General features: G+C 35.9%; 1 protein-coding gene across 1 annotated transcript in view; it reads right to left on the reverse strand.

The window, feature by feature from the left end:
- Window positions 1-26223, reverse strand: part of GRID2 (glutamate ionotropic receptor delta type subunit 2) — a 1371230-nt gene that overhangs the window by 317702 nt on the left and 1027305 nt on the right. Inside the window, exon 10 of the mRNA XM_023638677.2 lies at window positions 5227-5424. Within this exon, the coding sequence (XP_023494445.2) occupies window positions 5227-5424 (198 nt within the window). The remainder of the gene's footprint in view (window positions 1-5226; window positions 5425-26223) is intronic.

A 26223-nucleotide genomic window follows, 5' to 3' on the forward strand; every position in this document is an offset into this window, starting at 1 on the left:
ATTTAGGCAATCATTTGCTCGCTGTGGCTATATTTTTCTCTCTAAAAATTGTGTATGTCCTGAATCCCTGATGTCTAGTTTTCGTGGGAAGGTCCTTTAACATGAAATCAACCCAACTGTGAAGCCTCAGTGCCCACCCTGGAAATCACTGTAGAACAATCACGTGACCTCAGAAACTTCCCATGTTTTCTCTTTGACTCTTTTTTGTTTTTGTTTTTGGTTTTTTTTTGGAGGAAGATTAGCCCTCAGCTAACTACTGCCAGTCCTCCTCTTTTTGCTGAGGAAGCCTGGCCCTGAGCTAACATCCGTGCCCATCTTCCTCTAGTTTATACGTGGGACGCCTACCACAGCATGGCTGCCAAGCAGTGCCATGTCCGCACCGGGGATCCGAACCAGCGAACCCTGGGCCGCCGAGAAGCGGAACGTGCGAACTTAACCGCTGCGCCACCGGGCCGGCCCCTCTTTGACTCTTTTTTAATGTGATGGTCTGCCCATAATTTTCATGACAAAGGCTTTTGGAAACATTCTTTTAGTTTTGGTTCCCCCTTAGGAATGCAGACAGTTAATCCTGTTAATTTTAAAAGTCTTATTGTCAGGCATAGATGTATTCAGTGGGACTATTTACTGTTATTTAAAATGTCTTCAGATTCATGAAAAATGTCTAGACCAGTAAAAAAACACGTAACAATAATAAACTCACTTTCTTGGAGCTCTGTCGTAACGTTATTATGCCATTTCAATAGTGTTATTTTGCTTTACAGGGGTAAATAAGCCTGATAAAAGTTTTGATGTGATGAATCTTGTTGGAAAACCTAAATTACTTTATGATATTTTACTGCAGTATTATTTGCATAATTGAATTGACATTTTAAATTGCTGAAAATTAGAACTTACATCTCTATGGATACTAGTCAGAATCCAGTTACGGAGAATGTTATGTACCCTCAGCATCTGGGGAGTCATTCTGGAATGCTGACTGCTCTTTCCTTCTAACAGGTTACCTTCCTTTGCCTTTCATGACCTCATATTCCCTCAGTTTTCTTCCTGGCTCCATGCCTGCTCCATCAAACTCTTGTGTAGGTTTATTCTCCTCCACCTCCCTAACAAACATTTCTCAAAGCCTAGTCAGAATGGCTAAACATCTTCCTGAATAAAATAAAAATCTAGTTGCGATAAATAACTCTACAAGTTTTCTGGCTAAAAATTACACATTTGTCAGTTAGCTTCTTTAAACCTGAATTTTTGCTTTGTAAAAGGACCCTGCTGAACTTTATCAAACAATAATAACATACTCTTACACGCAAATGAAAACGATTAAATCGATTGTTTATGAAGAACAACATACTATTGCTTGTATGTGGTTGTTATATAATAAATCCTAAAAATGTTTAGAAATATTAGAGCTGGAGGCGATCTTTGCATTAACATACCTGTACTCCTCATTTCACAGGTGAGTAAGGAAGTCTGAAAAATTTAACTAACTGGAGCAAGCACACAAACCAAACTGAAGATAACACCAACATTAGACTAATTCGAATGCTTTTTACTGTTAACTTGCATTTAGCAAGTGAAGTTTGTTAGCATAAGAACTCAAGTATTTTATCCGCTATTTCTATGAATAAATCTGTTTAATGCCTTTTTCTTTTTTTCACCCTTATTTTAACATAATTGTTTATCTGGGTTCAGATAAGGCAGGACCCTTCAGAAATACAAAGGCAGAACTTTGGGTTTGTGGGTTTATAGTAAAGGAATACAAGATAAATTGTCATGATTTTAATAAGAGGGGTGAAGATTGGCTATTCACACTTTTATATTAAAACTACTGACATTAATGTTTTTCAAATAAAATTCCACATGCAATTGGTTTATTAAATAAGTCAAACTCAGTAAGGTTTTATAGGATATAAAAACTGCTTTATTATTTTCCTACCATTGCCTTCAAAAACCTTTATTTTTTTGTCTTCTCCTTCTCTTGGAAACAACTTAGTTAGATCCTTTAGCTTTCTGAATACTTTTAAGCATTTCAGAAATAATTTCAGTTCTGGTAATGATGAATAGTTTTTATTGGATTAAGCCAAAAAAGAACAATAATTATAAAGTCTGCATCAATTTTTTTTTAATTGAAAGGACTGGAGATCAACCCAAGACAGGCAGAAAGTGTAGGTTATTCAACCCTTGACAAATGGTAACTGCATTGGGTGAGAACCACTTTGAATATGGCTTATTCATTGAGGGCCACATCAGTTTGGGTGACAAGGGGGAGCTAGAGCTCAAGCAGAAAGTGAGAGTCTTATTTATTAGCGTAATGTGTCAGGGGATGGAGTTTGAGGCAGCCAGAGGGCCAGGAATCAAAAAGGGAATCATAGAAAGGAGCAAGCCACAGAGGAAATGAGCCCCCAAATCTGTGTGTAAGCTTCCGTCAAATCTTTGGCTGACTCTTAAACTGCACATGCATAAGGATGACTCTAAAAAAATCAGAAGAAAGCAACATCGAGAAGGCCAAAAGACCTGAACAGAGGTCACAATTGCTGCCAATGACAGGGAAGATAGAGATTGAATGTTGAGTCCCTCTGAATCAGAAGGGCTTGATGAAAACCATAGGCTTTGCACAGAGACTCCAGAAAGCAATGTTTAGGAATACAGGGATTGCCAACCCCAAGGGATTTGCCCTAAGAACTAAAGTAAAATCAAAAAGACCTGCCTTAATACATAAAACCAAACGACCACAAGGTCGGGGAAACAGCAACTTAACAGCCTGTTGAAAAAAATCGATCCTCTTCAGTGTATACAATCTCAGAGACATAATCTCAAGTCTCAACACATATCAACCACAATGTTCAGTTCCAGTCAAATGTGAAGAACCAGAAACATGAAGGACTAGGAAAATGTGATCCATGGTGAATAGAAAAAGTAGTCAATATAAATTTATTCTGAGATGGCAGAGATGTTGAAATTGTAGCAAAGACTTTAGAGCAGCTATTATAAATATGATCAAAGACATAAGAAAAATGGTCATAATTACCAAAGAGACAGGGAATCTCAGCAGAGAAATGGAAATGATTTTTTAAAAATTGAAATTCTAGAACTTAAAAATTAGCTAACTAGAATAAAAAAGTTACTGAAGGGACTTAGAATATTGGAGATGGCAAAGAAAGAATCAATAAACCTGAAAGCAGATCAAGATAAATTGTCCAATCTAAAAGTCAGAGAGTGAAAATATTCTAGTAGAGTAAACAAGACTTCAGTGACTTACAGACAGCATTAAGAGGTCTAACTCAAAACTTCTCTGAGGCTCAAAGAAAGGAGAGAAAGGGAAGAGGGTAGAAAAAATATTTGTATAAATAATTGTCAAAATTTGTTATAATTTGTGAAACATATCCCAGAAGCCCAGTGAACCCCTAGCAGGGTAAATGCAAAGAAAACCACATCTAGGCACATCATAGTTAAACATCAAAATTGAAAAGAGAATTCTTAAAAAGACCACCTCCAAACTAAAAAAAAGGAACAAAGGTACAAATGATGGCTAACTTCTCATCAGAAACAGTATTTGGCAAAAGACAATAGAATGACATCTTTAAAGTAATGAACATTAAAAAAACTCGATGTGTGTTGGTGGATGTTAACTAGACGTATTGTGGTGATCATTGTGCAACATATAAATGCATCAAATCATTACCCTGTACACCTGAAACTAATATAATGTTATATGTCAATTGTATCTCAATAAAAAAACAATTACTATTGCATGACAAATTGTTGAATAAATTTGATTTTTGAAATAAATGATTGCTCTTGCTCTAAAATCACCAGCCTTGATTTTAGGAATAATACAATTTTATCCACAATTTTCCCCTTAGACAGTAAAAAACATGTATAAAGAAAAATATATTTTGATCATAAGTGACCATGTTCTGAAACTCTCAGTGCTTCCAAATGTAAATCAAACCCAGCAATGTCCCTATTTGAAAACACTAAGACAAAAAGTTCTAGTTTAGATACAAAAAGTATCTAAAAAAACCAAAAACTTGTCAACTCAGAGTTTGATATACACTAATAATATTATTCAATGAGGGCAAACAAAGACATTTGACGGTAAACTAGAGTTGAGAGTATATGCCACTTACAGGACTGTACGTCAAGATGTTCTGATAGCACTTCTTCAGGTTGAAGCAAATGATACCAGGTAGGAGCTCAGATACTTAGAAAAGAATCAAAAGCCCCAGAAATAGTTGATAAGTAATTAAATACCAGAAACTACTTTTCTCCCCTCTCTATACCTTTGAAAGACAACTGATTATTTAAATAAAAAATGATGACAGTTTACTGTGGAGCTCATAAAATATAAATATATGACCACAATAGCACAAAGGATAGGGTGGGGGTAGATGGAATTCTATTGCTGTTAATTTACCACTTTTCTAAATGTGAAGTGGTATGGTATTAATCTGGATAGAATGCGATAAGCTAAGACTGCATATTACAATCTCTAGACTAAACACAGACAAACAAAAACACAAAGAAGTACAGCTAAAAAGCCAAGAAAGCTATAAAATCAAACACTAAAAACAGTCTATTAACCTGAAAGAAGGAACAGAGGGAAAAACTAGGACGTATATAGATGAAATAGTAAATTATAGACCTAACCCTGACTATTCAACAATGCATCAGGAAGGCATAATAATTAAAAATGTGTGTGCACCTAGTAACAGCTTCAACAAAATGAGGCAAAAACTGACAGAAATAGCGATAAGGAAATAGAGAAGTTTAAACACCTTGCTGAGACTTGAAAGAACAAGGAGAAAAATATAAGTAAGGATATCCCAAAGCTAAACGAATAAGTCCTAAGCAATCAGGATTTTATTTATTTATATTTTTTGGAAAATAACATTGCAATTTTTAAAAGAAAACAATGACTTGAATTGAGTTTGTAAGTTGCATTTTGGCTTCATCATGTACCATATACTGGCAAAATGTTTGGAGTGTAAGTTTGGCTAAGGTAAGTCCTTGTTCTAGATACTTTTTTATTATAGAAAATATTTTAAAATTTAACTGTATTTTGTCATCAATTTTTCTTTTCATAAAGTTCAGAAAATAGTGTTAGCTGAGACTTTTGCTTTCAACACCACCATCTAATGCTTTCCCTTGCACTTATTTTATATGAAACTAGCTTCAAGGGGTAATAGTTCAACTTTGAGATATGTGATAAATATACAAATAAATGCTTACCTTAAAGACTAGCTCTCCTACCAAGCCATTCCATGTCCCGTCTTCTTGTGGACTTCCATACTTGTGATCCGGTGCAACATAAATTTCATAGTTAAAACCCAGGTAGTTGGATAAGGCATCCAAAACATCAATGGAGAAGCCCTGGTATTTCTTCGGCTTACCCAGAACATTTTCAGAGACCATTACAAAAGGTTCTTCCTACATGGAAAGAAGAGAAATCCTTGATGTCAACCTATATTGCTCCCTAAAAGCAAAGATTAATTCTTCAAAGAGTGTTCTTTACAAACAGTCTAAAAATTGCTTTTACACTTTCAGAGAATTAACTTAGAAATACAATTTATGCCTTATTAATGCAACATATTATTGAACAATGCATAATCACCCAATTTCTTATCATCTCTCAATAATTACTACCATATCAAAAATTAGATGAAAGTGACTACAAAACTTCAGAGGCCACAAATTCATTTTTCTTGCCATCTCAGAATCAATTTAAAATTCATCAGTAATACAATCATATTTAAGAAACCATGAATTTATTGTATCTATCCTCATGCATTTATTGTCTAGGTATGTCAAAATAATGTGAAATAATATTTGAACAGATATATTCTGCATACAACTCTCTGAACAGATCAAAAAAATCTAAGAACATATAATTTAGGTAAAATTTATAACATCACATTTACTGGGAGTTATTTGCTAAGGAATTTTGAAACTTGGATGTAAACACACATTTCTTTGCAAAAATAGCTTCTCTACTACTGCAATGAGAAATTCACTTACCTTTTTGGCAAATTGTGTAATTTAGTAAATTCAGCAAATTGGTTTCTGCTTCCACCTCTTTTATCTTTTTGCATTTTTGTCCTCTTACAGTTAACAAATAGGCCCCTTTCACTTTTTAGAACACCTGGTGTTAAGAGAGCTTGATTGGTTTGAAACATGCTGGCAGACTACAGAAAATTAGATAATCTATTCCTTAATTTCCTAAACTTGTTCAGAAATCTTTCAGCAACAGTAATATTTACAGATAACCATTCAGTGGATATAGTCTATTCAGCCCTCTGAGCAGGTTAAACTCTCTCCTGGGTCTAAGCCAGAAAAACCCACAGATTTAATCCTGGGATCATTTTTCCTTAGGGACTCACAAAATAGCCTTCACTGAGATGTAAAATAATACTTTGCTTTTGGCTTTTACTCAGACACTAAGTGCCTTCTAAAATCACTGTGCCTATTGTAGGAATATTGTCTACCATAACATTCAATTTTCCCCTAAAATTACTGTGAGATAATTTTTGAACTGTTCAGAGCTGAGAGCTTCATTTTGCTCAAGTAATGCCTTTTTTTAAATATTGAAAATAATTAACTAATATCTCTTTCACTTTGGATACCCAGAAGATCAGTTCTAAGTTTGATGCTCACCTATGCTACAACTATGTTGATATTATAGTATTTGCAATACTTTTTAAATCTTGGTTTTCTAAACTACTGTTTTCTCTCTTAAAAAAATTTGGCTTTCTTTAACTGTTTATCTTATCTTAGAGTGAAATAAATCAGGAAATGAATAGTTAGATAAGGAGGTGGCTGCTATTTGTTCTCTAGCAGCCATTCTCCTCTTCTTCACTAATTATAATTTTTTTTTCATTTTAGCACAACTGAGAATAAAGATAATCCACATCTCCATTTAGGCAGGGTGAGACCATGTGACTAATTCTGGCCCATGCAATGTAAGCAGGTACATTGTGCAACTGTTCTTGTGTGCTTTCTACTTTTTTCCAGCTGAAATTAACATGTAATGTCTGCAGCTCTGGTAGTTATCTTAGACCATATATAGTAGATAAACAGAAGATGTCTATGCCCTTGCATTGAAATGCTATACTAGACTCTGACTAACTCTCTAGGATTTTAGAATGTAAAAAGATAGTCTATCTTATTGTTGTTGTTGCTAAGCTCCTAATTTTTTTCGTGTTATATAGTATTTGATGCTAATGAACATTGATAGATTGATAGATCAATACATGAGAGATTTTGAGAATGAATGAAAATTCCTAATGACACAGAATTTAATCAAATGAGTGTAATGTAAAAATTCAATCAATCCTTTAAAATTATGTGTAAAATAAAGGACATCTTGATGATTCCAAATATTTATATATTTTCAAATGTATAATAGATAATTGGCAGAAGTTGCTATTGTTCATTTGGTTGTTTGGACAAAATATAGACCTAGCCAAGACTACGCATTGCACAAATACTCTGAAGTAGGTCTTGAGGTTATAAAATGAGAATAGATAAGGAAATTCCAAAATAAAGATCACATTCAGAGAACATGCAAATAAGATCAGGAAATTCTAGAATTAATTGGGCATTGGTTGTTTACATTATGTTGCAAATGCTGGCAATAGAGCAAGTGTACTTATTTCCTTATACACATCTCATTCATTGTTATATTTTGAACATCCATCCACTGACAAACTGATAGAAAGAGGATTCATGAAAGATCATATTTGACCAGTTCCTCTACCAATAATTTTACCAACCATATATATTTCTGTTTATTTATCCAAATATTATCTATTTATCTGGCAAAAAATAATGTCCCGATATATGCTTTGACGTGAAATAATAGTGATTTTTCTTCATTTTACTCATACCTCTTTAGAACAATTGTTTAATAGCTAAATTATATTCCTTTAATATACTCAATTTCCCTCTGGAAATGATTTTTAATTCCCATTTTGTAAGTAAATTCCTAAGCAAATAGATCTCTTTCAGAGGTATATTGTCAAAATCAGGTTCTAGCAACATCAGCTAGAATTGATTAAAGATACAGAATAGAAATACTTCAAATAAAGGGTCTTTTAAAGAGGGTTGATGAATTATTGATGAATATGCTTTTAAAATTTTTCACCCTAAATAAACCCTCATTCCATCCTATCACTTCTTTTCTAGGTCAATGTTTTTAAGCTTTGTCTTTAAGTTCTATTACAGATTTGTATCACTATTCATAAATTCTACCTCAGACCAGTTGTGCTTCATGAAGACAATCAGTCAATATATTGGACAGGTAAACACAGTAACAGAAATTAGATTGAAGTGCTGGGATCTATAAAAGAAAAGACATTTGTTCCTTCTCTATGCCAATAGTGAGTTTGGTTTAATCATTTTTGTCTATGCACCTATTTCCAAAATTTACTCACTCATTGACTCATCCTTTTAACACGCACTGAGCGGCTACCGCATCAAGTTACTACACTCAATATAGTGAGAGACATGGTAAAAAGTCAACGGCACCACTTTCAAATAATCATAACCTAGTGTTGGGAAAAGCCAGGTACTGAGAAAATAAAAAGCAAAATAAAAAGAACACACACCAAAACTGCTACAAACACCAGAGAAATACAACTGAAACTGTAGAAAAAAAAAAAAAGAGAATCACCATTTTGAGGGTTAGTAGCTATGAATATCTCAACAGATAATAAAAATTAGGAACAAAAGTTCCAACTCAAGGTCACACAACAAGTTACAGAAGAGGAAGTCATACTTCATCTTACTTCTACCTGATCTCTTTGAGCCTTACATTTTTCAACCTATGGATTAAAACCTAGGACTTCATGATTTGTCTCAAATTTTAATGCAATTTAAGGTGGTACAAGACTGGTAGAAACTCCAGATGCCTGACAGAAAAAAACACAATCCTCTCGGGAGGAAAGTACCTTCATTTTAGGTCTTACATTATTCTTTCAAATAATTGTTTGACTATAATGTCCAAAAAAAAAGGTCAAAGATATCTTGTAAAAGGAAATTATATTTCAAATATAGAACTAGTAGAAATAATATACAAGAGTGACCAGCCCTGGTAGCCTAGTGGTTAAGTTCAGCATTCTCTGCTTCAGTGGCCTGGGTTCAGTTCCCAGGCACAGACCTACACCACTTATCTGTCAGTGTCCATGCTGTGGTGGCAGCCCACATACAAAAAGAGGAAGATTGGCAACAGATGTTAGCTCAGGGAAAATCCTCCACAGCAAAAAAAAAAAAAAAAAAAGAGAATATATAACAAAAATAGATCTTTCAAGAACTCAGACACAGAAATTTTCAGATGCATATTATAAGAACTATGTTTACTATGTTTAAAGAAATAAAGGGCAATTTTTTTATTGGCAGGAAACTGGACACTATAGGAAGTGTAATTACAGAATTTTAAAAGAACTAAATAGAAATTTAAGAATTAGAAAAGACAATGACCAAAGTTAAGAATTTAATGGCTGACTTTATCAGCAGATTAGAAACAGGTAAAAAGAAAATTAGTGACCTGGAATAGGTCAGAATTAATCCGGAGTGCAAAGAAATAAACAAATAGAAAACCCCCAAGCAAGAGTAAAGAGATGAGAAGCAGAAAGAGAGGTGGTCTGAAAATCCCAAATATTGTTAAGGATGCAGATAAACAGGAGATGTCATTCACTCTTGCTGGATATTTGAATTGTTACAACCACTTTGCAAAACATTTTGACATCTCTAGTAGAGAATGAAAATATTTATATGCAAGTTAATTTTGCCCTGTTTTTGAGTGTTACATAAATATTTATTTACTATGAAGATATGTATAGCTATATCCTAGCAATTTCACTCACTGGGTATGAACACTAGAGATCTGTGGGCACCAAAATTATGCCCCAAAATGTTTATGGCTGCGTTGTTTGTAATAGCTCAAATCTGGAAATAATCTAAAAATCCAAATGTCCATCGACATGGAAAAGATAAGTATATTGTAGTATATTGATGCAATGTACTATTAAACAGCTTAAAATTGAAGAAACTAAAGCTATATACAATAACATGAACGGACCGTCAAAGAACAGTGTTGAGTGAAAAAAGCAAGACTAAGAAAAAACAGTCTGATTACATTCAAAAACAGGTAAAATTAACTAGGTATTTAAGGATTCACACTCAAGTGGAGACACTATAAAGAAAACCAAGGAATTGATCATCTCTGGGTGGTTAGCTCTTGGATGCTGGGGAGGGTATGATCAGAAAGAGGCACAAGGAAAGAAGGCTTCTGTGGTTATGACAACATTTTATTTTTAGTTCTGGGCAGTGGTTACCTGAGCCATACTTTATTATTCATTGATTAGTGGTTTAAGCTTTTTTCTGTATGGGCGTTACATTGCAATATAAACAAAAATAAAGAAAAAGTATGCTAAGTGGAACCAGATAATGGAGGGCATCAAAGCCATATTAAGGTTTCCGCCTTTTATTTGGCAGGAAACTGGAGCCTTGTGGAAGGAGAATAGCATAATCAGAAGTAATTTTGAGAGCAGAGTGTAGAATGAACTGTGGCAGAAGCAAGTACGAATGCTCTTGGCAGCAACACAGATGACGGGAGATTATGGCCTGTGCCTCTTTAACATATATTTTCAAAGTGTATGCCGGTGGCCTTGAGTCTTCTATTACAGCGACGGGGGGTGGGGTGGAGAAATTATAAAATCCTGCCTTTAAAATTCATTTTCTATCAATTACTTTCAAAGAGTATTAATAGGACTGAGTCTAAGCTGGTGAAAACCTGTCTGCCTATTAAGTGAAAACAAATTGCAGATTTCTATTTGCTGATCATTTGGATGACAGATGCTCTGAGCACAATCCTCAGCAACTGGAATCAATGAAGCTTTCACAGAAGACCTGTAGTTTATCAATCTAAGTGCATGAGCATGAGGATCCATAGACCTGCTCGCAGAAAAGAGCGTTTCAGTGGTTGATAATTTTCACATTAGCAAGGATTTATTCACAGCACTTGTTGGGTTATTAGATAATAACCTCATAATTCTGAATTTGTATTCAGTCACTTCAAAAATCTCATGCTAATTGCTTAGTTGATTTACAACACTGTTTGCAACTTGCAGATTTTGTAGTTAATTCCCATATTTTAATAACTATGCAATATTGTTCGCTGGTGATAGAGTTTGAAAAAAGCATCTGATGTTTTTGATAGTTACAAGCGACAAGCTCTACTGGTAAGGCTTTACTGAAAGCTGTTTAGGTGTTTTAACATGCACGGCTTCACAGACTGCCAGGAGGGCCAAAGCTAGGAATGAGTCATGGGAAATTCCTTACAATTCTGCTCAAACATGAAGCAGACTATAGGACATTAAAGAGAGAATGAGGACGTTTCTTAATAGCCTGTTTAAAATTTTTTACCCATAAAACATGCTTCTGGCTGAAGCAAACAAGAGTTGTCTTTATGCACAGTGTGAGCTTGTATTTTGCTCAGGGGTGACACATTCCACTTTGACATACACAGAATTAATGACCGCCATTCTCCTTGGAAAAATCTCATTACTTTGTATAGACCATATATGAATATTAGAACCTTCTATAAGTTAAAAAAGGCAAAAGGTATGGAACTTGTTATTAAAAAGAAATCAAGATACCAGGATAGGAAAACAAACATGAGGCACATCTGGGGAGGAACAGATAACCTAGGTGTTGTAAAAGAAAAGAATATCTGAGTTGCATGGAGAGGAGCAAGGCAGGTCATAGGAAGATGCAATGAAAGCATTTCAAAAAGAGCTTTTGCAGGAGGATTTTATGGAGAAGGAAATGTTTAGAAAACATTGGACTAAACGTTTAAAATCTGACAATATGATTCAAATTATAAATGATAAAAGTAAATAAAAATATTGTTATTCTAACTTCCTAAAACCATACTTACCACATTATTTCTGATTCCTATTCTGTAAGCAATTATTTAAATATGAAAATTGAACATAAAGTTAAAGCTATTAGTATGCAAGGTAATTCATTTTAAAAATAAAATGTTTGACTTTCTACGTTGCTTTCAAATTATGAAATGGTCATATTTTAGTGACAGAGGCTAAATGGAGAGTGTCAAAACAAAGAAATATGTTCATTTTGTTTTCATGAGAATCTGAAAGAAATATACGATACTGTAACTAGGACGACAAGGTCATCGAGGACAATAGGCAATCACAGCGATCCTAAGTACATTAGTTCTCATTTATTGGTTTTTCCTAGCATGCATGTGAAAACACATTTTAGGAGCCTAAGATTTTATGGACCACATGATTACCATATATAGACTCAGAAACACCAGGCTCTCTCGGTTTGCTTTCTGCATATGAGTGCTGGGTAATATTTTCTGTTTGTTTGGTTCAAATCTTCATTATTTTGCTAAATTTAACACCTAGGTGAATCTTACAAGTGTATAGCCACGTGTAAGGATCAGTCCTATTCCATAAATATTGTTAACGTTTACTAGGTGCAGAGTATTTGTAAGTGCAGTTGTCTCCAGGAAAACTGTCAAGAGCATGTTTTGAGAGAAAGCATATTGCAGCTGTAAGGAGTGACTGGCTCTATCAAATATCAGAAGTCTACAAAATATTTAACCGAAGAACTCGGTAACATATGACTTCAGAATGATGATGATGTTTACAAACTCTCTGGTTGATATAGTTAAATTCCTGTTAAAATATTGTCAAGAAAAATACTGTTAATAAATGTCAGCAGAACCTTATGATAAGACTTATTCTCTGTCAGGATACAAAAACATTTAGTAAACCTAAACTGAAGCTAATTAATATAGTGAACAGCCATATAAAACTAAACTTGGAATGCTTCAGGAGTAGTGGTATTTCTATCAAAAATAATATTACTTACAGGAAAATGGCAGAAATTCAAATATTTATTCAGTCATTAAGAAGACTGTTAATGTCCAGCACACACTAATATTATGATAGTGGACAAAGCAAACGATGAACAGACACGTCTGTCCTTCTAGACTGACGTTCTAATGGGAGTGAGAGACAATCAACAAAGTAATACATATGTTATGTCAGATGGTGGTAAGTACTGTGGGGGAAGATGAAACAAATAGTGAGAACAAAGAGCATGTGAGAAAGGGTTGTCCCTTCAATTAGGAAGAGCCTCTGTAGAAAGAGCATTCCAGACTCAGGAAAGAATAAGTGCAAACCCATCAGCAGTCTCTCTGACACGTTTGACAGACAGGGGCACCAGTGTGGCAGGAACTGAGGGAGCTAGGGCAGACAGGAAGAGGCCCAGACGTAACGAGGGTGTGTTGGGTGGAGCCTATACAGGGCCTTTAAGCTGTTACTTCATCTGAGATGGGCAGCCATATGGGCTCTGAGCAGAGGAGGGACGTGATCTGGTATGTTTCACAGTTTACCAGACAGTTGGCGGTTTCGATTGACAAACAGACTGGAAAAGGAAAGGACGGAAGCTAGGAGATCAATTAGGAATCCTTTGCGATAAACCAGGAGGGAGATGATCACGACTTGGTAATAAAATGTATTTGAGGAGAAGGAATTGGGCTTTTGGTATTTTTTGAAGGTAGAGCTGATGGGACTTGCTGATCTACTGGATGTGGAGTTCAAGTACTCAGGGAGAAGTGATGAAGTGCTAAGCCATACTTGTTGGAGATCCTCAGTGGACGCATCAGTCTTTAGAAGACTGTGGATTTCTGAGGCTCTCCTTGAGTGTTTTTATTTGGGGTATGTAGGATAATTCTATTAGAGGAACTAAAACTCAGTTAATAAACTAAAGTCCTCAAGGCAAAAGTTCAACACAAGATCAAAGATACTATTTTGTAAAAACCTACAGCACTGAATACAAAATTAATACTCATTCAAATTTAATGGAAGGAAGCAATGTATCCTGTCTTTTTTTCCCGCATATTTGTGATTTGTATAATCAGTTAAAAGAGAAATAATATTTATTCAAAGAAAGAATAATCATGAAAATCATCATAATCTGTAAAGCTTAAATTTTAAAAGGACAAAGTTCAACAGCAAACATTGAGGGTGAATTACTTATTTTTGTTCTCTTAACATACTTTTGGGAAATACAAATTAAAAAAAGGTGAGTTATTTTACTTATTGCTCATCAGATGGCAAGGCTGAAAAAGAAAGTTAATGTTTCTCAGCAAGCGTGTGAGTTAGCAGGGCTCCTTATACACCACCTGTGTGAGTTAACTGGTTCAGCTTTTCAAGAAAACAAATTCGCGGTAGGAAAACAAGTGACTTCAAAATTTCATATTATTTATTCTGGTAATTTTACATCTAAGGAAGTAATCAGAAATGAGCACAAGCGTGTATCCAAAAGGATGTTCACTACAACTTTCCAGTGAGAACTTGAAAACAAACTAAATGCCCAACAATTAGGGATTGCTTTATTTAAAAAGAAGAGTGTATCTGTATGATAGACTACTACACAGAAGAGTCAGCTATCAACCTCAGTGTCTCAACACCCTGGTACACAGTCATCTGCTTGGAACTGGGCCACAGGTGGGGTTTTTTTAAAGTGAGAACAACATTTTAAGGTTTGGGATTGGTTTGTTTTTCTTCACTTATCTTATAGAGAGATTCAAAATATCATTGTAGAAACATTACTTTGATCTGTATTCCAACATATTGCAGTAAATGAGGAATAAAAATGCTGAGTTTCAGTCGGCATGCTGGGAATTATATACAACCCTGAAAAAATTAATGGAAGTTTGAGGCAACTGTAAAGATAATTCATTAAGTAGCTGAAAAAAACTATTGATCACATCTGCTGTACAAAAAATACTTACTTTAAAAACACTCATGCATATATTGCTAAATGGGAAGAAAATGTACAAAACTATCCATGAGTGTGTGTGTGTCTTAGTTCCAGCTGCTGTAACAAATTACCATGGACCGAGTGGCTTAAACAACAAACATTTATTTCTCACAGTTCTGGAGGCTGGAAGCCCAAGATCAATGTACAGCTCCAGTGTCTGATGCGAGCTTGCTTCCTCTGCCTCACATGGCAGAGCAGAGAGATCATCTCTCTCATGCCTTTCTTAGGAGGGCACTAATCTCATTCACGAGGGCTCCACCCTCACGACCTACTTAGTCTCCAAGGCCCCACCTCCAATGCCATCACATTGGGGATTAGGCTTCAACATATGAATTTTGGGGGATACAAACATTCAGTCCATAGTAGTGTACATATTTCAAATTTGAAAAACAATAATAGCAATAATAACAGCAGCAAACATCCATACAGGACTTACTGTGTGCTGGGCACTTTCAGGTGCTTTTTTATATTCATGCCAATAGTTCTATGAGTTTAGAACCATAATTAAACTTCTATGAGTTTGTTTAGCTGGTAAGTGACAAGTGCTAAAATATCAGTAAGTTTTTGATGGAGGAATTATGGATGATTTTGTTGTTAATTTTATAAGTTTTTGTCATTGAATATACAATACTTGTTTCAACACTGTTGGATAAACGAGTCTGAAGCATGACGGGGAGGCCAGGGTTGGGAATAAAAATTTGCTTATAATTTTCAAGAAAGTAAATGAAGTCATTCAGGGATAAAGCATAGAAAGGGTCAGGGAGGAAATTCTGGAAGCAGAGACTCCAATGAAGGAGGCAGAAGGACTAGAGGTCAGAAGAGAATCAGGGGAATACACTGTTGGAGGAGGCAAGAGAGGACAGAGTTTCAAGCAGGAGCAAATTGCTGGTGGATTCCAATGAGGTGAGAGGTCCAGAGAGATAAGGCCTGAAAGCATCCCCTTCACTCATCAAGCAGGAGATGATGAAGACCTTTTGAAAAGCAATCTCTTTGGAGAAGTCAAAATAGAAACCAATAAAAGCCAGTGGTTCAAGGATAAAAATTAATCACGAAGTGGAGACAGTTAACACAAAAGTCTGAGAGACTTGCCCGAGAAAGAATTAGTAGACTAAAGGGGACTTGGGGTGAAAGAATGTTTTTTCACCCAGAGCATATTTTCAGGCTAAAGGAGGAAGCAAATAACAGCTACAACAATGAAAAACCTTATATTATGCCTGTGGTCACCCTTATTACTTTACATTCATCACCTCATTTAGTTCTTGGAATATTCTGCTATTCTTATTGTCATTTTACAAATGAGAGAACTGAGATTTGGGGACAGAATAGATAGATAATGTACTTGAGTTTACAAGCTAGTTATAAAGAAGGAAATTTGAATCCAGTGTTGTGGGATGCTAAAGCTTGTATTCTTTTTATTTTCTTTTGCAGAGGAAGATTCCCTCTGAGCTAACATCTGCTGCCAATCTTCCTCTTTTTGTATGTGAGTCACCGCCACAGCATGGTCACTGACAGACAGTGGTATAGGTCTGTACCTGGGAACCGAACCTGGGCCACCAAACCAGAGTGTGCTGCACTTAACCACTAGGCCACTGGGGCTGGCCCTACAGCCTATATTCTTAACCAATAATTTAGACTGTCTGCATCAGCACTTGGGTATATATATATATAAAAATGTGTGTTTGGGGTTGTGGGGAGGAGGTACTGAAACTACCTGGTAGAGAATGGGGAGAGAACTTGAGCTACAGTCTTTTAACACATGGTGGTATAAAAAATCATCTCTCTCTCTCTGTCTCCACTCTCTATCCCCAAATTCCCTTTCATTTCTAAAGTAGAGCTATTTATACTTTCTTCTTCTTCACACTTCAACTTTAGTCAGCATATTGATGGGATCACAGTTTCAGCATAAAGATTATTTTAAAGTGAAAACATTTGAAATCTCTTCTGAACTTTCTTTATCTGATTAAAGCAAAGTTCCCTGAAGATACAGCTGCCATCAATCCTACTCTGAAGGAGTTTCCTGTGAATTCCAGAAAGGTGACAGGCTTTTCATTCCCAGTAACACATACACACCCACACACAAAACAATAGACCCTTCCATGCTTTCCTATTGAAGCCCTAAACTCCACCCCCACCCTTTTTAAGTTGATATATAAACCTTTACCTCTGAATATTCAGAAAATGACTCATTACTCAGTGACTTTCATGTGCACATGTAAATAAACTTTGACTTTTCTCCTGTTATTCTGTCTATTGTCAATTAATTCACAGGCCCCCACTCACAAACTTAAGAGGGTAGAAGAAAAGTTTTCCTCCCAACAGTATCAAGCCTTTTACCTGAACAAAGACAGTCTGATCCTTAAAAGGAGATCCGGAGAGAATAAGGTACACAGTAATTTCCCTAACCCCACTCTATACCCTTTGTAGAAACTGCACTCACTATTTCTGCCACTGGCCTGCTTGATCTAAGGTTTTAAGAATAAGGTGATAGGTTTTCTATTTCTAGTGAGCTGAATGATTTCTGAAGGATATACCTTTTTCTCTTGATTTTATTATGAAGCACAGTGGGAAACTTAAAAGAAAAGATCTCCTGCATAGAGGGCAGAAACATCAGAGGAGAAGCAGAAAGGTGCTGATATTTAACAGCAAGAGACGAATCTGTGGGGATTTACAGAATGTGGAGAAGTCTGAACTTACAGCTACAAAGACAATACTCTGTGTTTCCAAAATTAATAAGTGGATAAAAGATTACTAGAAGTGTTATTAAAACTAATAATAAAGCACATGAAAATGACTTCTGTGCCAGCTCTTACCAGGACAGTAGACATGGATTACAGTACTGAGTTAATTATGGGCACACATATTAAGGAATTACAGGGAAGTTCCCATAATTTGCTGGAAAACAGAAAGCTGTATGAAACTTTTTTTAATTGTATAAAAAATTTTATTTCCAAAAATAAAAACTATATTTTATAGCATAATAAATTGGAATGATTAGCCTAAAACCAGCGCTAACACTTACGCCTATAAAATCCTTCACTAGATAGAGCAAATGTCTTAGGAGTGACAAAAAAATGAGCATTGGTTCTATTTGTTCTTGCCTTCCTCAGCAGATACTCCAGAAGTGTTCCCAAATGTAACATTGCATGTATTGAAATGCATCTTAGTTCTTGGGGCTGATGACCAAAGGTCATTCTTAAAATTTTGAAAGCTTCCATAAAACAGAGGTGAGATATTTTTCAAAACCTTTGTCCTTGAGAGTGATCACTTTTTTATTCTCCTTGACTTTTAAAAAAGTAAAAAACCTTGCTTTCAAATGCTAATTGGTTGCTTCTTTATTACCCAACAGACTTCAGACCATTCAGCCTCAATATTTCATTTTCTTGAGTGCTTTATTGACCATGGTCTTGGAGATTACATTTGGCTCAGAACAACACAGCAGCTTGTTATTTTTAATTGAACTGCAGAGTACATTACTCTACATAAGAATCAATGGAAAAAATTAGTCTGGACATTTCATTTTCCCATCTCAAAAATCATGCCACTAACAATGGTAAAAAATAAAAAAGAGAGAAGAAAAAAAGCCCCGCATAACACCTTCAAACCTACCAAAAGAAAAAAACCCTAAAAAATGTAAAGTTCATTTCCTCACCCTAACTTCCACCAACTGGAGAAGCTGAAATTCCTTCCTGAATGATTTTAAACACACCAGAATCACAAATTCAGTTTCCAGCACCATGGCCTTTTTGTTTCCAGGTTAAAATAATCAGCACACAGTTTACATGGAGATGCTGTGAAATGACACCTTGGAACCTAAACCTCTTGGTATTTCAACTGATCATTAAAAAAACCCAAGGGGTGTATTCTGAAAGAGCATGCATTTGCCTTCCTTTCCTTGACCAACTTTTCCATTTCTGGGACCTCCATGCAGTATGGTGGTTCTCTCCTTGACTGCCTCCTACCTCCCTAGAGGGAGCTGAATGTTCGTGTTCTAGAAGCTGACAGATGAGCAAGCTATTCTCATGTTGGGTGCTTTTCTGGAAGTATCTCTTCTCATTTCAGACTACCCTAGAGTCTCATTTAGTGCAATGGATAGTGATTTGATAAATGGTCCCCCAATGGTCAAAACCTGCTCATGTTCCTTTGAAAGAATTCAAACCCTACTTGAGGCCTAGTGTCCTCACTGGTGAGGCTGGCTGACCCCCGTGGCTCTTTGAGAGGGACTGAGAAAGCATACGAGGTTTTCTAAAAATCTATTTTCTTTGTAAACTGAAATCTAATTATTACATTTTAATTCAAAACATTGTTATTCCCTACTGATCGGGAAGATTTCTAAGATTAAAACAAGGACAATTTCCCGTGACTTTTTTTTTTCTTTTGCATCTGTCTACCCAATGCTACTTTACGTCAGCTGTAAAACGGCAACAATATCAACATGCAGTTGCAGTTCCGAAGTAGCGGATGAAGATACATTGTCCGAATGAAAAGCTGCACCTTTTGAGAGGTCAGGGCAACATTTAAAACACTGAATGGCAAGATGTGTGGGAGTATCCAACTTTAAGTTTATATAAGTTTGTTCACCTACATACTATTAATTACTACATAATTCAAAGATAAATATATGCTTTTCACATATCCTTTTAAGTTTTGGTACAATAAGATCCCCCTAAAATGAAACTACTTTCAAATGTCTCTACATCACATGCAAGCTCTTGGAAGTGATTTGCTTCCCGTCATTCTTTGCCTAGCTCTGTAGAGTTTTTCTTCACACACGTATAACCGAGCAGTCAGTCAAGACTCAAAGAACCCCTATGCAAAGTTCTGCAAGTACTCTGCTAGACAGCTCCCTCTTTCTTTAACATCTTCCAAAAAACACCAACCAACTCAGCTTTCCAAAACTTTGGTCTCTAATTTCTCAATTTAGTGAGGTTGATCTCTCTGTTTTGGATCTATATTCCCGTGCCTCCGGTATGGAAATTGCCACCAGCCAGAAATTTGGGGCAATTGTTAAGATCGTTTTGTTGTTTCCAGTCTCTCAGGAACCAAAGCCCTTTTTGACTTTTTGACCAATGTCTGCTTTTTTCTATACTTTGCCCAGTTTTCTAGTTGTTTATAACAGGAATTTAGCCCAGTCTTCGTTACTCCATCAAGGCTGGGAGGGAGTCAGAAAAACAAGAAGTCAATGCTTATTTTTATCACAAATGTAACTTGAAGCAGTTATTTAATTAGCTCTGACTCTCAGCCATATCCATAAAATGCAAATAATAATCTCAAAGGCTCCATGAAGATTGGAGATATTAAAATACCAAGAATAAGTTTTATTAGCAAGTGTGCCCTAAATGTGGGCTGGTAACATTATCTGTAAGCTTTGATAGTTATTAATTCATTAACATATTCTTTTGTAACACTAAAACGTAAAATCAGTAGCAGACGCATCTCTCTAGTTTCTATGTTTATACTCATGTTTATTTCTGAGGAATCGTATATAGAACTGGTTTTGTGTTGTTGTAACTATGCTAAAACTACTGCACTGGCAAAAGATAACAAAACTTCAAGGTCACTTTAACATGTGGATTTCTTTCAGATGCAGTGGTATAAAGCAATTCTGAAAGTAAAGTATAATATAGTTCATATAACTTTGGTTAGACTATTGTAGAAATTATGGAAGCCAACATAGACCAACTGTTTCTACATCTTTGAATTTGCAAATGGCTCTGTCAATATCTTTCTGAACTTCTAGAGACAAGTAGGATATCTAGTTATCAGCAGTAAATTACATAACACATCTCTGAAATATTTATTCGTTGTTTAGTGTAAGAATTCAGCTTTCAGGTTCCAAAGGGAAAAGAGCTGGGTCACGCACAGTTACCTCAGTGCAACAGCGATACTCACACATGTCTGCATGACAGCTATCATCTTAAGAATTGGTGTGACGAGAAAGAAGAAATTGTCAAGCCTTTGTCATGCACCAATTCTCATGATGATTTTATTCAGTCAGCATTGAAGTGAACACATTCTTTGCCACTACTCTGGGTACTGAGTTGAGCGGCAGCTTCTGGTGTTCTCCACTTACATCTGTTGTCTTGGAACCTCTGCCCTTGGAGCAAGGTGGAGTGATGGTGATCAAGGCCCCAGTATTCCAGGCCACATCTTGGATAGAGACTGCATCCTATGGATGGGAAATGAGTGGAGAGAGGGAGCTCCCAAACTCTTGGCCACATTTATCAGGAATTTAGCCTCTCCAAATTGGAGTTGGAGGGTGTAAGAAATGCAAGCAGCCTGTCCTTCCAGTTGAGATAGCCCTTGATTGGGAACTTAGGGAAGAGGGAACCCCATCTTCTTGGCCAAACCTGCTTGGAGTGAAGCCTCCATCAAGTTAAGCAGGGCGAGGGGTGAGGTGGAAGGGAAGGAGCAGGATGAGGCTCAGATGCCACAGACTCTTGTTGTATTTACTGAGTTTTAGTAGATTTTCTTGAAAGTGTTATTTCATTTTCTGAATGCTCTTAGGAAAATTTCCAGAGACTTTAAATGGATTTATTTGTTTGTTCTCGCATCTTTGTTTGTTTTACTGTGGAGTGGGTCCGTGGAACTCCTCACCCTGCCACCTTAGAAGTGAAACTCCTCTACGGACAGTGTTCTTCACCACAATGCTCTACTGTGTACTTTCAATGTAGCATTTATTACATAGCATTTACCATATTTTATTGAAACTTTCAGTTTATTTTATTTAGCATCTACCGGAAATTTCCTCAGCCAGAGGTGTCATTTTTGCCTGAAGCCCTGAACCACATTTTATCATTTATAAACTCTCCCAAAGGAGCTCTCTTCAGACGTGGCTATGGGAGCTACCAGAGCACGCCATCAACTCCATTCCCATCTCCCTGCTGTGAGGGTCTGCCCAGTGGACCCTCTCATCATGCTTACTCTCCCAGCCCCCAACTTTGCCTCTAGGTTCAGGAGGCTCAAAGGCTGAGACCTTGGGAAATCTTAAACCTCTGAGAAGGTTCACAATGCTGAAAGCCTAAGTTGCAAAAACTTGGACAATGTTCTTAGCAAAATATAAGGACAACGATATGTCAGAGCATTGCTACAAGTATTTTATTAGTCATATATTAACATGTAGAGTCTATTTAAAGCTAGCCTGGAAAAAAACACAATTCCTATGAGACAATATAATTAACATACAGGCTTTTAAAAGTTTTTGGTTTATAATTTGGGGCTTTTTTTTTTGTACTGGGTTTTTTGCTTTTTTTATTTTTTCTCTAGAAAGCACCAGCTTCACCAGCAGTGAGAGTTGCTGTGGTTCTCCTCAGCAGGTTTTCAAATTAACATAACAGTGATTAGGCCTACAAGTCATGATTCTACAGTTTATGCTTGTCTTCCTTAGCATCCTTTAAATAATTTCCCATACAATCTAAAGATTGACGACAATGATTAATTATGCTTTCATGATCACTCATGCTCATTTTTTCTTTTCTTTAGTTAATTTACAAATCATTGTTCCACTGCAGAGATAAGTACATAGTATGTCTAGAAACACTATGCATGTTGCTAACTGCTTTCACATAATTTAACCTATTTAATCTCATAATAACCCTGTATGGCAAGTTTTACTATTCCTCTTTTACAGACAGAAAAATTGAGGTTCAGAATAGCTCCTTGATTCCTTAAATTCAATGATATATTAAGTGGAAAAGCTGGAACCTGAAATCTTTTGACTGTAAGTCTGTTACTCTTTGCAGTATATGCCAATGCTTCTTATTTGAGTGTGTTGAGGAGAAAAGGCAATGAAATGGGATGAAGTACTTTCAATAAGAAAACTAATCACATAACATCTTATACCCATTAGAATGGCTATAATCACCAAAACAAAAAAACAACAAATGTTGGAGAGATTGTAGAGAAAAGAGAACTCTCATACACTGCTGGTGGGAATGCAAACTGGTGCAGCCACTGTGGAAAACAGTATGGAGATTTCTCAAAAAATTAAAAATAGAAATACCATATGACCCAGCTATCTAACTACTGGGTATTTACCCAAAGAACTGAAAATCAACAATTCAAAGAGACTTATGCACCCCTATGTTCATTGCAGCATTGTTTACAATAGCCAAGATGTGGAAGCAACCCAAGTGCCCACTGATGGATTATTGGATAAAGAAGATGTTGTATATACATACAATGGAATACTACTCAGCCATAAAAAAAAGACAAAACCGTCCCATTCACAATCACATGGATGAACCTTGAGGGAATCATGTTAAGTGAAATAAGCCAGACAGAGAAAGACAAACACCATATGATTTCACTTATATGTGGCAAATAAATAAACTTACAGATAAAGAGAATAAACTAGTGAATACTGGGGAAGGGGGGTGGAGGGTGGGCACAAGGGGTGAAGGGGTATACTTATAAGGTGTATGACAAACAATAATGTACAACTGAGATCTCACTATGCTATAAGCTATTATGACCACAATAAAAAAAATTAATGAGAAAAAAAGAAAACTAATCACATATTACCTATTTGGTTAAAAACTATATCTAGAGAAAGCCAAGTACATTGCTTGATCTTTCACTGATATATATATAAATTACTGTATCTAACATTCATACTTTCTTGTCTTTATACAAATTGAGAATTTGTTGCCTAGATATCAGTCACAACATCCCTTAACATGAAGAAAAAAAAACAAAGGTACTTTGTACTTGTATTTAATATAAACAGTTTAAACTTTTTAAATTTCTAAAGAGTCACAATCCAAGCGAAGACAAGAGGTAGTTTTTTCCTTCTATTTGGATGGCTGTTTCCTTAGAGGATCGTGAACTACATAGTTGCACCCTATTTTACCCTTTTCTCCCTTTATCCATTATACTGATTTTGTCTAATTCTGTGCTTCCCACAGACGGTGGGAAAATGAATTATGAAATATTAGTCCACGTGGAAAGGAAAACCTTGTAGAACAAAAGCCAAACAACAACTTCCGCTAAGACCAAGAGGATATTAAATGATTGTATATCATTTGTAACTTGTCGTCAAATGTGGACTTGCTATTTCATAATATGAATGATTCTTGATATTTTGAATTAAAACTTTGTACTTCTTTACCTTAAAAGCATGAAGCTATTTGAACACACCGTAAATGGTTTAAGTCATTTCCTAGTATCAACTGCGTCAAAAGATCTAATGGTCTTGATTCGTTTGGTTTCTGAAAATAATTCTTTATGCTCTTTATATTTAATACTGAGTCTAAATGTAAAATTTTAGGCAGTAGATCACAATTATAGAGCTTATAGGACAACATTGGTCAAAAAGCATATAGATTTTATATGATTATGTTACTGTTCATTTTGAACTTTAATTACCTAAAGATGCAACTTGGGTTTTACTTATGTGTAACCATCTTGTTGCCCATATCCTGTCTCCATCTTCCATCCTCCAAGTTTTTTCTGTGAGGCATCTAGGACATATATAAAGATCTTTCACATTTTGAGAACCATGACTCAGGCGGCTCTCCTTCAGGAACGTGTTTCTAGATCTCCCCAGTCTAGCTCTTCGTTAGTGTCTTTCTTTGGATGTTGTCAATATTCCTTAGTAGATGTCATGTTCTATTACAGCAACGACTATGTCTATTTTGTTTACCTCTGCATCTCTAGCACTTAGCATAATGCTTAACATAGAGAGGATGCTGAATAAATGCCGGGTGATGGGAAGGCTAAGGACCCACTACAGCAACTCTGAATGGGGCAGGCAGTTTGAGTAGGAATATAGTAAAACTAGTTACCTGAGGAGGTAGAGAGGTGGAAGGTATCCACTCCTACCTCCCTCACAAGAGTGGATGGAGGGAGGGAGTTCTTGGAGAAGTAAATAGCTTAGAGTCTACAAAACCTAAAGGAGGCTGGGCTTTTTCAGCCATTTAGGGTTTGATTTGTGAGGAGAGATGGACCTAGTTATGGTGTTTTTGGAGCTTTGGGAAGTCTGAGAAACCAGGTGTTCTCCAGGAGAGAACAGTGAGAAGCATGAGGCTTAGTGACTTGTTCAAGATGTAAATGAAACAGATAAAAGAGGTCCCCAGCATTCCACCGAGGTGTCTGGACAGTTCACCAAGGTGAAATAAAGGGAAGACGATTCAGGGATGAAATCGTATGCTGAAATCAATAATACTTATCAGTTTAGGATCTCCTTTGCTATCTCTCCTGTAAATTTGGACTTAGTGGATAAAAGTCAAAGAATGAGGAATCCTAAGACCACCTATTCAGGCATAGCCTTGTGTCTTTCCCCATTCTTATTTTTTTAATCACATATAGAGTTCTTTATTTCTTTGCTTCTCTCTCTCTTTCTTTCTGTCTCTATCTCTGTCTCTGTGTCTCTCTCTCACACACAAACACACACACCCCTTCAGTCTATCAAAGTATTTTAATTTGTCCATTCAGCAAATATTTACTGACCTGCTTCTATATACCAGGCTTTGTAAGTGAAAACCAACTTTGTGTCTTACTGGTACTTACAATTAAGGGGGGGAGGGGAGGCGCTAATGCTAATGAATGATAAAAAAATGACAAATGACAAAAAATTAATATGGAGTTACAAAGAATTCTAAATGAAAGAACACAGTGAAATGAGGAATTAAATTGTCCTGTAAGCCCATGAATCTGGGCCTGGATGTCACTGCTGAGATTAGATCACGAAAAGACTGTGATTTTTGTATCTGTCTGTCTGTTTTGTTCTCTCAACTTTATCATTCTTTCTCAGCCTCCCCAAAATGTATTTAATTCTGAGTTCCTCACACTCACACACAGGTTCTATTTTCTGATAGAGGACTCAGTAATTTTGCTACAGTGGTTTATATGGAGCTCCTTGAAAGCAGGAACTATGTTGTGTTTATCTTTCCCTCTTTGGAATGCAGCTCAATGCTTGGCTTACAATATACGTTCAATAAATAGTTGTTGAGTGAAGGCTAACAGTTTAGGGTACACTGTATAACTATATAGTGATGTTTTACCTTTCTCTGATCTCAGATAACATGTAAATTTTCACAGGGAAATAAGGCCTGCTGAAAAAATTCCAAGAGAGACTAATAATAGGGAAATATTTTAGGAAAAGGAAATTTCTCTTAAAATGATAACTCAGTAGGCAGCTGCCTGCTATGCCCTTCCAATAGTGAGTTGCTTGGGGAAACTTCCCTTTCTCTCGACACGTAGTTGGGACCTTGCTTTATGTGGTATTGTTTTGAGATAAGCTGCCTTTGTGTATTTTCTACTTTTATCTTTCTCTGCCTATAGTGACAGTTTTAGTTTAGAGTGTAATATTTTCATTGTTATTACTGTCCTATTTTTTCAATTGACTTCATTTCTTACTGTTATTTCTTT

This window comes from Equus caballus, chromosome 3, assembly GCF_041296265.1.
Source record: "Equus caballus isolate H_3958 breed thoroughbred chromosome 3, TB-T2T, whole genome shotgun sequence".
Lineage (NCBI taxonomy): Eukaryota > Metazoa > Chordata > Mammalia > Perissodactyla > Equidae > Equus > Equus caballus.